The sequence below is a fragment of the Hemibagrus wyckioides genome, linkage group LG06, assembly GCF_019097595.1.
Source record: "Hemibagrus wyckioides isolate EC202008001 linkage group LG06, SWU_Hwy_1.0, whole genome shotgun sequence".
NCBI lineage: Eukaryota > Metazoa > Chordata > Actinopteri > Siluriformes > Bagridae > Hemibagrus > Hemibagrus wyckioides.
In genome coordinates, this window is record NC_080715.1 from 28,214,355 (window position 1) to 28,227,532 (window position 13,178).

The 13,178-nt window shown below is 40.7% G+C and overlaps 1 protein-coding gene across 1 annotated transcript in view; it reads right to left on the reverse strand.

Annotated features, from left to right (window-relative positions):
* Positions 1-8,471, reverse strand: part of efnb2a (ephrin-B2a) — a 17,233-nt gene extending 8,762 nt beyond the window's left edge. Inside the window, exons 1-2 of the mRNA XM_058392237.1 lie at positions 7,417-8,471; positions 938-1,221 (exon numbers count right to left, since the gene is read on the reverse strand). Coding sequence (XP_058248220.1) covers positions 938-1,221; positions 7,417-7,520 — 388 coding nt within the window. The 5' untranslated portion in view covers positions 7,521-8,471. The remainder of the gene's footprint in view (positions 1-937; positions 1,222-7,416) is intronic.
* Between the last annotated feature and the right edge of the window lie 4,707 nt (positions 8,472-13,178).

Sequence of the window (13,178 nt, forward strand, 5' to 3'; positions counted from 1 at the left end):
TGCTTATTGTATGTCTCCTGTATTTTCCCACGTAACTAAGTGAGGTCACAAAGCTCTCTTGTAACTGACACACATGCATGTTGGTGCGTGTGTGTGTGTGTGTGCAGTAAAGGCCCCGCGGCACAGCAATCGGGTATTCTTTCTTGCAGGACATGCTGAGTGTTTGAGTTAAAGCACGTCTGTATATATGGTAATTCCCTTTGTGTTATAGTCACAGACTTTTTTTCATACATTTCGTACATTTCGAATTTACGTAAGTTTGTACATTTTCACCTCTCCTGCTACGGAGCTGTCGCAGTCGGAAATGGACATATGAGGAAATCTTATACAACCGTAACATAAATTTGGCACCATGATAGTACACATTAAGATGAAAAAATATATACATAAAAATATTTATATAATACCAAACGATGGTGTAAATTATTTGGGATTAAGGAAGATTTTCATAAAGAATTTTTTGCCATTTTTTCTTACACATTTTATTTTTATTTATTAATCCAAGGGGGAAAAAATGTTAAAATGCATTCAGGGCTACGCAATAAAGTTTTATGTCTATGTCATTTAAATCTTGCACAAATGAACATAAATTTGGCTATTAGTATTTTTTGGACATCATAAATAAATTAAATCCATCAATAAATGAAAGCCATAAATGAAAGCCATAAATAAATAAATAAATAAATAAATAAATAAATAAATAAATAAATTTTGCATTACAGAACCGACGGAGTTGATATAATAATCAGAAGCTCATGATTTAAACACAAAAATGTTGTAAATTCTGCAGCTCCACCAGGACAGCGAAGATCCTAATAAGAATCTTCTCACTTTAGATGGAAAACTAAACTAACCAGCCATAAGAAGAGTCTGCATCATGCAATGCCATGGCAACAGACTCTAAACAGCGTGGATAATGATTGGCTGTGGTACTTACAGATGATGTAGTAGTCTTTTCCTCTGAAGAACTCCAAGCCCCAAAGGTTAGGACTGAACTCCTGGAACTTCAGAGTGAATTTGACGTCCTGGTCAGGTTTCACGCAGTTCAGCAGCGGTGTGTCGGCCTTGGTCACTGTGCACGAGTCCAGCTGCTCGCGAGGAACCATGTAGAGTTTGTAGTACTCGACTCCGTCCATGGAGCCGCCCTCTACTCTTGGACACACAATGTCCATTTTATCACCGATCTGAGGATACAGGACTAAACCCTGGCCTTGAACAAACCTGCACAGGGAGAAGAAGAAAAAAAGGGCAGACAGAAAAGAACGGTCTGTTAGAATTATTTTAACATTGTCACAATCCAAAATAAACCAGCTGAACGCTCAATAATTCAGCGAGGCAGATCAATTATTTATGTGCGATTATGAATAACAAGGACGAGTTCGGAATGCGAGAGCGAGTCTCATGACCTTGCTGTGGAAAAAATACTTCGGCTAGTTATTTTTTGGCTGAAGAAAAATGCTCATAGTGTTTTGAACGTACATACAGCTCCAGTGTCGGACTGGAAGCTGGTCAGATGGTGGGCTAGGCACCTACACCAACTTCAGAAAGCGTTAAACTCGGTGACATCATGAGAAAATGGGAAAGGATATGTAAAGAAGCACACACCCACACTAAAAACACACACACATAATGCCCCTGGAGATTGTGTAAGAGCAAATGGATGTCTCGGCAGAGCTTGCTGCATGCGTGAGTCTGTGTGTGTGTGTGTGTGTGTGTGAGGTGTTACATGTGCAGATGGCTGCATGACACTGCTATCTCTTTGATAGATCCAGTCATGCAAAGCGTCTTGTAAAATCGGCAGCGCAAAATAAAGCTCCATCGCCAGATCTCTATCTATCGTGCCTTATCTTAATACTGGATTTATTTTTTTTAGGCAAGAACAGGCATACCTGTGTGTGTGTGTGTGTGTGTATGTGTGTGTGATGCAATACATCAAACTATATTTTCTGGTTTATCAGCATAATGTTAAATAAGGTTTCGGTCAACAACTCATTCTCATTCTGAATGCTATCTGTATGGGTGTGGGTAAACACACACACACACATACACACACACACACACTGAAATATATCATTCAGTCAGACAAACGTGGCAACTGATTTCATATTTCACCCTGCATTTAACCCAAATCATATATGCAGAGTAGTGAGTTGCTTCAGAATATGGTTGAGTGACACACAAACACAAACACATAAAACATCACATTGTGTTACTCAGGACACACAACATTTAGTTTGATATCAAACTGCGAAATTTATGTCATATATATATATATATATATATATGTATGGTGAATTACATACAGGAATAAACTGAAGGAGGAAAAAAACTACACAATCTGTAAAATAAGACTAGACTTTAACACCCAGGTATCAGACTGTTACTTTTAACAATGTTGTCATGACAACACACACACACACAAATAGCATATCGTCATATTACCAGTTTCTACCCTCACAATCCCTTCGACAGCGGTTTACACGTTCCACTAAAACCGCTGATTAAACAAAGTTTCCCCTAAAGTGTGTGTTTCGGGCTCGTGGGAGTCGCCCGTGCTGCAGTTATTTACACTCCTGACCTCCAACAGAGTCTATAGAATAAGAATATCCCGAAAAAACGGGGGAGGGCAAGAGCAAATAAAAAGCCTCATGTTTTTAAATGGCTTTAACTCACTCTATAAGACACACTTAACCCCTCGTACCCTCTTTTGTTTTCCTTACTTTTCTCCCTCCCTCACTTTTGTTTGCCTCAGATTTATAGCTGGCGTTGTAAACGTTTCAGGGAGCGTGGACGTGAAAGAGAGAAGCAGCGGGACAAAGGCAGCCGCACGTTCGGCTCGGGTAAACGAGGCCGCAGCTGCGGACAGGCGTCACAGAGCAGCCCTGTGTATGTGTGTATCCGTGCATGTGTGCATGCGCAGGCTGTGAATGAGAGCAGTATATCTAAAGAAGCTGATGCTTGTCGTCTGCCTTGCGAGGAGGACACATACGCTCAGAGGCTCATCGTCGCAGTCTTCTTATCTACTTCTCCTTGCCTTTTCCAACACATCCAAATATGTTTATCTGGCAGAGCAGCTGGTTAGTGTTAGACCAAAAAATTTTTTTTTTTAGACACACAGAACGAAGCATATTCACGTGAGCTCTAAACGTAACTCAGACATGACAGAGTGATGACAGAAAACGAAATCCAGGTGCGATAAATGGATGCTGAGATGGAGAACGAATCGCTCTCACATCTGTTTTTTGTGTCTCTCTATTTATCCCACCATCTCCTCTTTCACATGCTTGTCTCGGTCACCGGTGTCCTGCGACTTCCCCGAGCCGCGTCTGACTCGCGCACCTGCTCGCAGTAAAACCTGTTAGATCTTTCTCACTCGACGACATTCATCCTTGTCTTCGCATATCTCGCTCCGGCTCGAGGAAAACAATCCTCAAATCCCTAAATCTTTCACTGTCCCCCTACCCTTTTCCTCTTCCCTTTTTTCCTGCTTTTGTTTCATCCTCTCTTAATCTGTAGCAGCTTAAGCCCAAATTCTAAGAAAACACAGAGGGTGAAAGATAGAACTGATAGAAGAAGAAAAAAAAAGGACTGACTTTCAATTATGTGTGCAATACGGAGGTCCGTCAGATGGATAAACGGACATAGAAAGTTCCGGACAAAAGCCTGAGACAAATGATACTGGGTTTTGGATGCTGTGTGGGGCTGGACGAGTGAGGGAGGGGGCTTATTCGTCTGCACAGGTGGCTGCTACTCTATATCCATGCTCATTCTTTTCTCCCTCCATCCTTTATTCACTCTCTAACCCCAGAACACGACGCACTCGCTTTAATGACCACGCCAGTGTCCGTTCGCTCCCTAGTGCAGACTTCCACCATTTCAATCCCTAACATTGACTCAAACTGGCCACCTTTCTCGTGTCCTCCACCTTTCAAGTGTGCGCCTTCATACTTTTCTCTCAATCCATCTCTTTTCTCTACTCATCTGTCTCTTTCACTGTCTTTATCTCTCTCCTGCAGGAATCCCACTCATCCGTTGGCATCACATGACTAAAAAACTAAAAAATGATGGCTGTCTATTAGTGCTATGTTCTTCCCAGGCACCACACACACACACACACACACACACACACACGCTAATAGAGTTCCCTTGTGATTCTAACGTTGAGAGCAGAGGGGGGTTTAGGGGGTAGTTATTATTCATGGCCGATTCATCAGTCTCTGATGGACTATCTGCATGTGTATGCTACCACACACACACACACACACACACACACGGCCTAGTAAGTAGCCCCACCATGCCTCGCAAAGAGATGTAATCTCATAATGAAGAGACAGAGAAAGAGAGCCGGGGAATGGGCGAGAGAGGGAGAGACAGAGGGGGGAACTCGGGCATCCTTTGACTGAAAACGTGTAGAGCAGACCTCGCTTTTGTTTCTCCGCCTCGACTACAAAATGGATTAGCAGCACAATTCGGAGAGGGAGGGGAGAAAGGGAGAGTGAGAAAGATGGGAGAGACGGAGGAAGCAAGCCGCGGATCCTTTACGGGTCTCATGCACCGGCTGTAAAGCAGTTAAAGAGGAAACAACAATGTGCTTTAAATCTGAGCAGGGGGTGAGAAGGAAAGCGAGAAGTAAGCTCCTGAGAGGGAAGATTTGGGACACACACACACACTTAAATCAACTGTCTATCTAACTAGTCCTCTGTTTCAACAGTCACTTCATGTTTTATAACGACAGTGATAGAAATAGCAAACTCAATAAATATTATTCATTTTAACATCAGTTACATATATCGCCATAAACCATAATTATTACTGCTACAAATACGCTAAACAAATAAGTCGGTGATAAATAGCTGCTGGTATGCATTGTGTAAAAATGACATGGAGCAGGAGGGAAAAAATGCAAGGTAATGATGCTGTTTGAACGTGTTTTTATGTGATAATGAGTCCAGCGTGTCTCCCTCATTAAACTAGCCATTAACATTCCTACACTTCACACCATGATAAAAGAAATTATAAATGCCGGGGGGGGGAAACGCTTTTTAAAGCTGACGTGTGTTCAGCACATGAAGCCTCGGGCTTTGAGTCACTGGAGACATGACACACACATTTACACGGTCTGTCCTTTGGGAACGAGCGTACACAAGGTCACATGCGCCCCACTGGGCCATCTCTTTTATTTCTATTTAATTAACATGATTACTGATTGCTTAATATTCTCATTTTTGTTCTATTATGAGACTGAACATTGAACTGTTGGTAATAAACACCTTTTAGTCTATATATTTATACTTGGTCATTTATATCCTTAATAAATATGTAACGAGTAATAATCTAATCGATAAATATGTTTTAGAGAAGAGCTATGAAGCATGCTCTCAATATGGTAACGTATTGTACAGAATATTCATATCACACAAACACACACACACACACAGGCCTAAATGGAGCCTTCTCTAATCCACTCTCTCTGGCTGCACTTCAGTTCACTGTAATGCTGCTTAAAATGTTGAGATAAGGTTAAATTATTCATATAATGTGTGTGTGTGTGTGTGTGTGTGTGTGGTAAAGCACGTTAAAAGTCTAGTATACAACAGCACTACAGGGTGATATGCATTAGAGCAACACACTTGAGCATTTCTGCTCGAAAAATCTATGGGTCACGTAGCAAATCGCACACAACTGTACTCAATAATAGAGCAATAGAGCAGAGCAGAGCAGCCTGAGTCACTAAAGACCCTCTGCGGTGGTGGTAAAGTCGGGTAAAATAAAGGATTATTAGGATATCTTGTTTACATCATTTTCACGAAGACGGGAAACAAAACAACACACGGGGTAGTATTTTCATTTATGTAGTCCTAGCTGGTAAAAATAAATAAATAAATACATTTTATTATGCAGGACTGCAGAAATGCCACAGGATATAGAAAAGAACATCCTACACTCCCTATAATATCTGAACTCACCCTACAGTCTATAAAACACTGCTTTGTTGTTGTTGTTGTTATTTTTTATCTATTTTTTTTTCCTTTCTCTTCAGGGCTTATATTAAACAGTATGGACGTAACCATGGCGACGGCGAGCGTTTGATGATGTAGCGTATTAATGTTGATGTAATGTGCTGGACGCAGCGTCGCCTTGATTGGTCTAATTCACAGATAGATAGATAGATAGATAGATAGATAGATAGATAGATAGATAGATAGATAGATAGATAGAGGACGTGAGCGGCGCGCGAGTCAGGAGTATGGAGTCAACGCGCTTACTCACGTCTCTAATAAAGGGGGGGGGGTCGAGAGCGCGCACAATTACATCGTAAAAACAAAAAACACGCACACACAAAACAAGACACGCGCATACCGGAGCGCGCGCGAGTAAAATCAACAGAATTACAACATGGGACACCTGTGACACACGAAAGAGGACAAGAGAGGAGGAGAGGAGTGGAGAGAAGAGGAGAGGAGGTCCGGCTCTTCTTCTCCTTTATTCCCGCATGGTGTTATCTATGCATGCACGCGCACCGTTTAACCGATTGTACTTCGCCGTGCGGCTCGTATTAAAATGTACATAATGACAGTAAAAACGTAGATCACACCCCGACCTCGATTTTTTTTTTTTTTAAATTGCGGCTGTCAATTGTCGGTTTCTCCCCAAAAATAAAATAAAAATAAAAATCGAAACCTGTGTATAATTATATAATAACTTATTTATTTACTATCGGTATTACTTAATCCTTGACCTTACATGTGTGCGTAAGAACAAAAACAAAACAAACAAACAAACAAAGAGAAAAAAAACTTTCCTCAACTTGGTGTTAGAGGTGTAAACAGTAAACATTTAGGATGATTTATGAACTTGCAACTGAGTCTAAATTAATGTGTTGTGTTTGCATAGCAATCATGTGGCTCTAAAACTACTTCTAAATTTTATTTATATATATATATATATATATATATATATATATATATATATATATATATATATATATATATATATATATATATATATATATATATATTACATCTGCATATTTATGAGTTATGGGAGAAATATGAAAAAGCTGAGGAAATAAGAATATATTACAATATATTATACTTGGTATGCGCGCTATAAGAGAGTAAAAGAGTCACTGGGCTGCTCTGGCCTACACACACACGCGCGCGCGCGCAGTGGCATGTACGTTACATTTACGCCCTTTCAGGCTGCCACATAGTGTGTAGGGTTCTAAAATAACTTTATGTGAATTAAGAAAAATATTATTAAACACAACATCAAGAGACGCAGGCCTAATCTGGTATACTGTTTAATGCAGCACTGCGCGTTGGCTGGAAGTGTGTGCTAGAGAGAGAGAGAGAGAGGGAGAGAGAGAGAGAGAGAGAGAGAGAGAGACAGAGAGACAGAGAGAGAGAGACTTACTTGGTGTTGGTCGTGTTCCAGTAGATGGACTCGAGTACGGTGGCGTTCACCTTGCACGCGAGTACCAACACCCCAAAGTAGTACGTCCACAGAGACTCCCCCATGACCTCTAAATCCGTTTCACGCGACAGAAATGTGGGAAAACAATACAAAAAATAAAAATAACAACAATAAAAGAAACGCCCCTGAGGAGTGTTGCCGACAATCCCAGCTCCTGATATCCTGACTCCAGGTGCGAGAGTAAATACACAAACCAAACCCCGGAGAGCCTGCTACGGGTAGAGCATCCCGGTGTCGGTGTTAGTCCAGAAAGAACAGCGGCTGCGCCTCGTGCACTGATCCAAAGCTCCGAGAGGCGACAAGAGCACAGGCGCGTCAGTTTATAATTCAGCAACAGGGGGAAATAATAAATTTTAAAAATAATAATACTACTAATAAAATAAGGTCAAAGTAAAGCTGAGTGGGCAACTCTCTCCGTCGGGCCTCTAGTGAGCTGAGAGGAAGAGGACAGGTACATGATCCCTTAAAGAGAAGCGAGCCGCGCGCCCGCGCCGGAGATCCGTGCAACACACATCAAGTTAATAATCCGCTCCTCCGATCACTTCAGCGCTGGGGAGAAGAAGACGGCCAAGAGCGGGGTACCAATTCCAAAAAAAAGAGCGAGAGCAAAACCAGAGCACCCGCACACACACTCTCACACACACTCGGAGAGAGATAGAGAGAGAGCGCGCGCGAGAGGGAGAGAGAGAGAGAGGAGCGCGCTCGCGCAAAAAGAAGCTCGAGGTATTCCGTTTAGGCGAGGAGTGCGCGAGCTCCAGTAGCAAAAACGACGGCAGTGGAGCAAAAGATGAAATGAAAACAACAACAATTATAATATAGTAATGACAAATGGGTGAAACTTAAAAAATCAAAAATTAAAAAAAAAATCAAGGTGTAGTCAAATGAAAGTTGTCATGGGTCGCTCGAGCCTCGCAGGTCCGGAGAGAAAGTGCAGGAGGACACGGAGCGCACGCGCCGCCGCACTGTTCGTTCTGTTTCAAAACCGCGATGCTTCTGAGACTCCCAATATTTGGCGGAGCTCGCGCTGACCAGACTCCGCCCACAAAAGCCGCTCATTGGCCAGGCCAACGAAAGAGAAGGGAAAACGAGGCTGTCAATCAAACGGTCGCTAAGCAACGGCTCGAGCGGCGAAAACCAGGGGGCTGTAAAGCAAATCAAGCGGAGCCCGTTGTGTGTATGTGTGTGTGTGTCCGGTCAAAGCTTGAAATTAGTCAAAGCTTGAAAATGAAATTAGTTAACAACACATTTTAATATCTGGAATTGAGACATTTTAAGCGAGCATCTTGCGGTGAATGAGCTCAGATTTCTCCTACAGAACTTGGAGTTGAAGCGTATTTGTGCATTATCAGTTATTCTGTGGAACACACACACACACACAAACCAGGTCTTCAGCGTGCTGACCAGCCGAACAGAAATGTACAGATTTGGGTTGGAGTTTGGGATTAATCATCAGATGGACAACAGCGCCGACTAGCGGCGAGTCTCACAGGCACGGTAACGCAGGGGGGAAGTGTAGATAGACTTCAACCGGCGTTTACACGGCTGAAAAAAAATGAGTCATAAAAACCTGGGAGAGGTAAATAAAACTGTGAGAAGAAGACAATAAAACAACCACATCACTGCAGTGAGTGAGTCTATCCAGTTATTCATCCTTTTTCATTTGGAGAGTGAACCAGGGAACAGGTTTGTCATAGACTCTTCATTTATAAACCTTCTTCTTCTTCTTCTTCTTCTTCTTCTTCTTCTTCTTTATTATTATTATTATTATTATTATTATTATTATTATTATTATTATTATTATTATTATTATTATCATGGCGTATTATTAAAGTAATAACTTAAGTGTATTGTCCATATTGGTGCCCTTCTTTCTACCCCTGTGTGTATTTGCTTTAATTGGTGTGTATCACCAAAAGGCCTGATCATCTGCAAACTGCCGCAGATTCCGCAGTGAAGAGATAATTAAAGGGCGAATACACACACACACACACACAAACAGAGGTGTGTGTGTGAAGTGCTGCTGCTGTGTGTATTAGCTTAATTCAGGTAGGCGGTCGTTTATTAAGTCGTGGTGTGAAAGCCGGGTGTAATAATGATGCGTGTTTAGTGGCCAGGTGTCAGTTTTATCAGGGACAAACTCGTCGAGGTGCTCGGGTGAAATGTCTTCACTGAAATCGCAGATGGAATCGGACAGATGTCCTCCTGTCTGTAAAGCAGAGATTAAAGCTCTCTCTCTCTCTCTCTTAGAAGACTGGGGTGAATAAGGATAGGATGAACTGACGAAGCTTCAGGGGGAAAAAAGCGCAGACGGAAACGATGAGTTCCTGTTGTCCCTAAAATAACCCGGATAATTCACTCCAAAAACTGTCGAGTTAAGATGAGCGTCAAAACAACACCACTTTTACACTAGAACATACTGTAGGTGCGCGCAAATACACACACGTTTACACTAATATATATATATATGGGAGTATATTAGGCAGTGTTAGAAGCAGAAAAAATTGACAAGCTGGACAATGGACAAAGGATTTGAGCGAGTTTGACGAAGGGCCATATTGTGATGGTTAGACGACTGGATCAGAGCATCTCCAAAACTGCAGCTCTTGTGGGGTGTTCTCGGTCTGCAGTGGTCAGTGTCTATTGAAAGTGGTCCAAGGAAGGAACAGTGGTGAACCGGTGACAGGGTCATGGGCGGCCAAGGCTCAATGATGCACGTGGGGAGTGAAGGCTGGCCCGTGTCCGATCCAACAGATGAGCTACTGTTGCTCAAATTGCTGAAGAAGTTAATGCTGGTTCTGATTGAAAGCTGTTAGAATAAACAGTGCATGACGGGTCAGGGCTGTTTTGGCAGCAAAAGAGGGACCAACACCACAATATTAGGAGGGTGGTCATAATGTTATGCCTGATCGCCTATATATACACTCTCCGACTGTCCTACTGAAGGATGTTTAGTTCATAAACCGAAAGTTTTATTCCTGGAAATGTTCAATGTGTGAGATATCTGTATGCTAATGACTCTAATCTATAAGGAATTTCAGTTAGATCAGTTCTGACATGGACATGAGCTCATAAATCCGACAAAAATGTTTCTTCAGTAGAATTAGAAAGAGCGGTGGTGGTGATGTAAGGGAGAGCGGGGACCGTCTGAACACCACTTCTCTGTATTCCCTGTTCTTTTTAATAATAATAATAATAATAATAATAATAATAATAATAATAAAAGATTATTTCCCGGCTTCAACTTGCATTCAATTTCTGATCAAACCCGCTTTTCGGGGGAACTTACCTTATATCAAACTCAGCATGTAAGAAAAAATAAATAAGTGAAAAAGCTATATCTGACATCATGATGAGGTCAACTGAGAAAAGTCTTAAATCCTACATTAACAAGTCTTTGAATGAACTCTGTAATTTCTATAAAGAATAGTTTAGTCTTTTTCATTAATGTAACTGTATTCTATACTTTATTACAGTAACTAGTACTTTTATTACAAAAACTTCAATAACTTCTGAAATGTTAACTACAGTGTGGACACATGTTTTCATTCAAATTCATCAAATTGCTTACATAGTTTACTTAGATTTAACAGGCATCTAAATGCATAATGTTTCAGATCCTAACTTTTCATACGTTTAGTTGTTTGGAAATGCTCAGTATTGTTAGTTGAATACTACAATTCGGGGGATGGTGCTACTTTATTTTTGTACTGCACCATGGAGAGAAAGTGAAATAAATTCAGGCTTATTGTAATTATATTACTGTTATTATTCTTTTTATTTGCATGTACAATTAACATTATCCCAACTTTGTACCTACACTGAGAGAGTTTTCTTAGGAAAACTTTCAAAGAACATTTTATGTATAGACTCTTAAAAACGTTTTTAAAGAGTTTTAGTTGTTATTTAGCTGGTATTTGTGTGTGTAGGTTAAAACGTGTTATAGATGAACCTCCAGACACGTTTGAGCGGTTTGAGACACGTCCCTTATCAATCTCCAGACATACTTTACTTTATGACACATTCCATACATAACAATGATACGAATTTTTAAACATAATCTCAAAGCAAGAAAGATAAAGATTGTGCGTGTTTTTCCATATTGACAGCATGCGTATGTATATATATATATATATATATATATATATATATATATATATATATATTCATATTCATATGAATGATTCATGTGATAACCCTGATTGAATTTGAACGATCGATGGGGCTCCGGCGCGCTCCCGGGTTTGGGTTAGTGTTGTGTTGCGCGCTCCCGTTAGCAGCTTGAGAATGGAGACTCAACCAGAGCGCGCATGAGTCAGACTTTACTCCGGCTTAAAAGCACACCGGAAAACATGCTCGTGCCCTTTTCTAGAAACTTCTTTACACTCCGAGTGAGCTGAGAAGTTCAAAGCGCCATGCGTCATTTAACATATATACTGCTGGACACAGTATGCTTGTTTAAAGAGGGGGGGTGACCGGGGAGCCGCTCGTACCAGTGCGCGCGGATTAACAACGTTCATTATTCACGGCTTGACCGAACACGTTTTTAAGAGACCTGAGCGTGTCTCCATCCGTCACTGTGTGTAAAGGAGTGTGTGAGGAACAGCACTTCGGATGGGTGTCACTGTTAACGCGACCGTAATTAATTATCATCTGTGAGACCAGAGATAACACCAAACAACTTCAAGACCCTGTCAGGTCCTTCAAAGAGTCTCAACATGTGTGATATTCATTCTTCAGCGAGGGCAATAATTTAACACTGAAGTGGTCGAGTGCGTATTCCAAGCGTAAATCTCAAGCAATACACACGTTGTACAGGATGTGAGCTGTGAATACACGTACTACGTACACGCAAGTTTGTGTAAACTGTTTTAGTGGCTGCTTTCAACCTCAAAATCCTACACACATCCCAAACAGTCCCAAAGATACTACTTCGTATACTTTTGTGTTGACAAAAGGAAACTAGATTTTTGACGAGGTAAATAAAGTGGGAAGCTGCAGAGGACTAGGCGATAAAACTATAGATCAATATCGTAATCAATTACATCACGATACATTCTACTGATATCACAGGTAGTGTGAGAACGTTCTCTATTTTTTACATACAATTTACAAACTCAGAAGATTTTGCACTAAATATTTAAAAGGGCAAAAAAAAAAAATTAGTTATTTAAATGTATCCAAATAATGTGAATGTTTTACTTTTCAGTTTGAAGTATTTATTAATGTAGCACACACATACAAAGGTATTATTTTTTGTATGCAACTTAAAAATGCAACACTAATGTTTTTCCGTTTAACAAACTTTATACATGGTGATATTTGTTTTTGTAGAAATGCCTTCAAGTGTAAAATTTGTAAAATTGTCCTCCGCCCCTCCTCAGCAGTCGCTGAGCAACGGCTGAACGAGAACTCTGCTACACACTAGACACAAAATAGGAAAAAATCTTGAAACTGGCCATTCTTGTTTGTAAAATGATTTTGATTTTCAGTTGAAAGACAACACAATGCACTGTACACCAACTACACAGACCAGAAAGTTATCTCGGAGCAGATCTTTTATTGATTACTGATGGAATGTGAGGAGGACTTTCAACAAATATTAGAAAAATTACCCTGACTTAAAAATAGCTTAGCAATCAACTCTTTAAATAAAACACAAAAGATTATAATTCAGTGTTCAAAGAGAAAGAGAAGACGCCGGG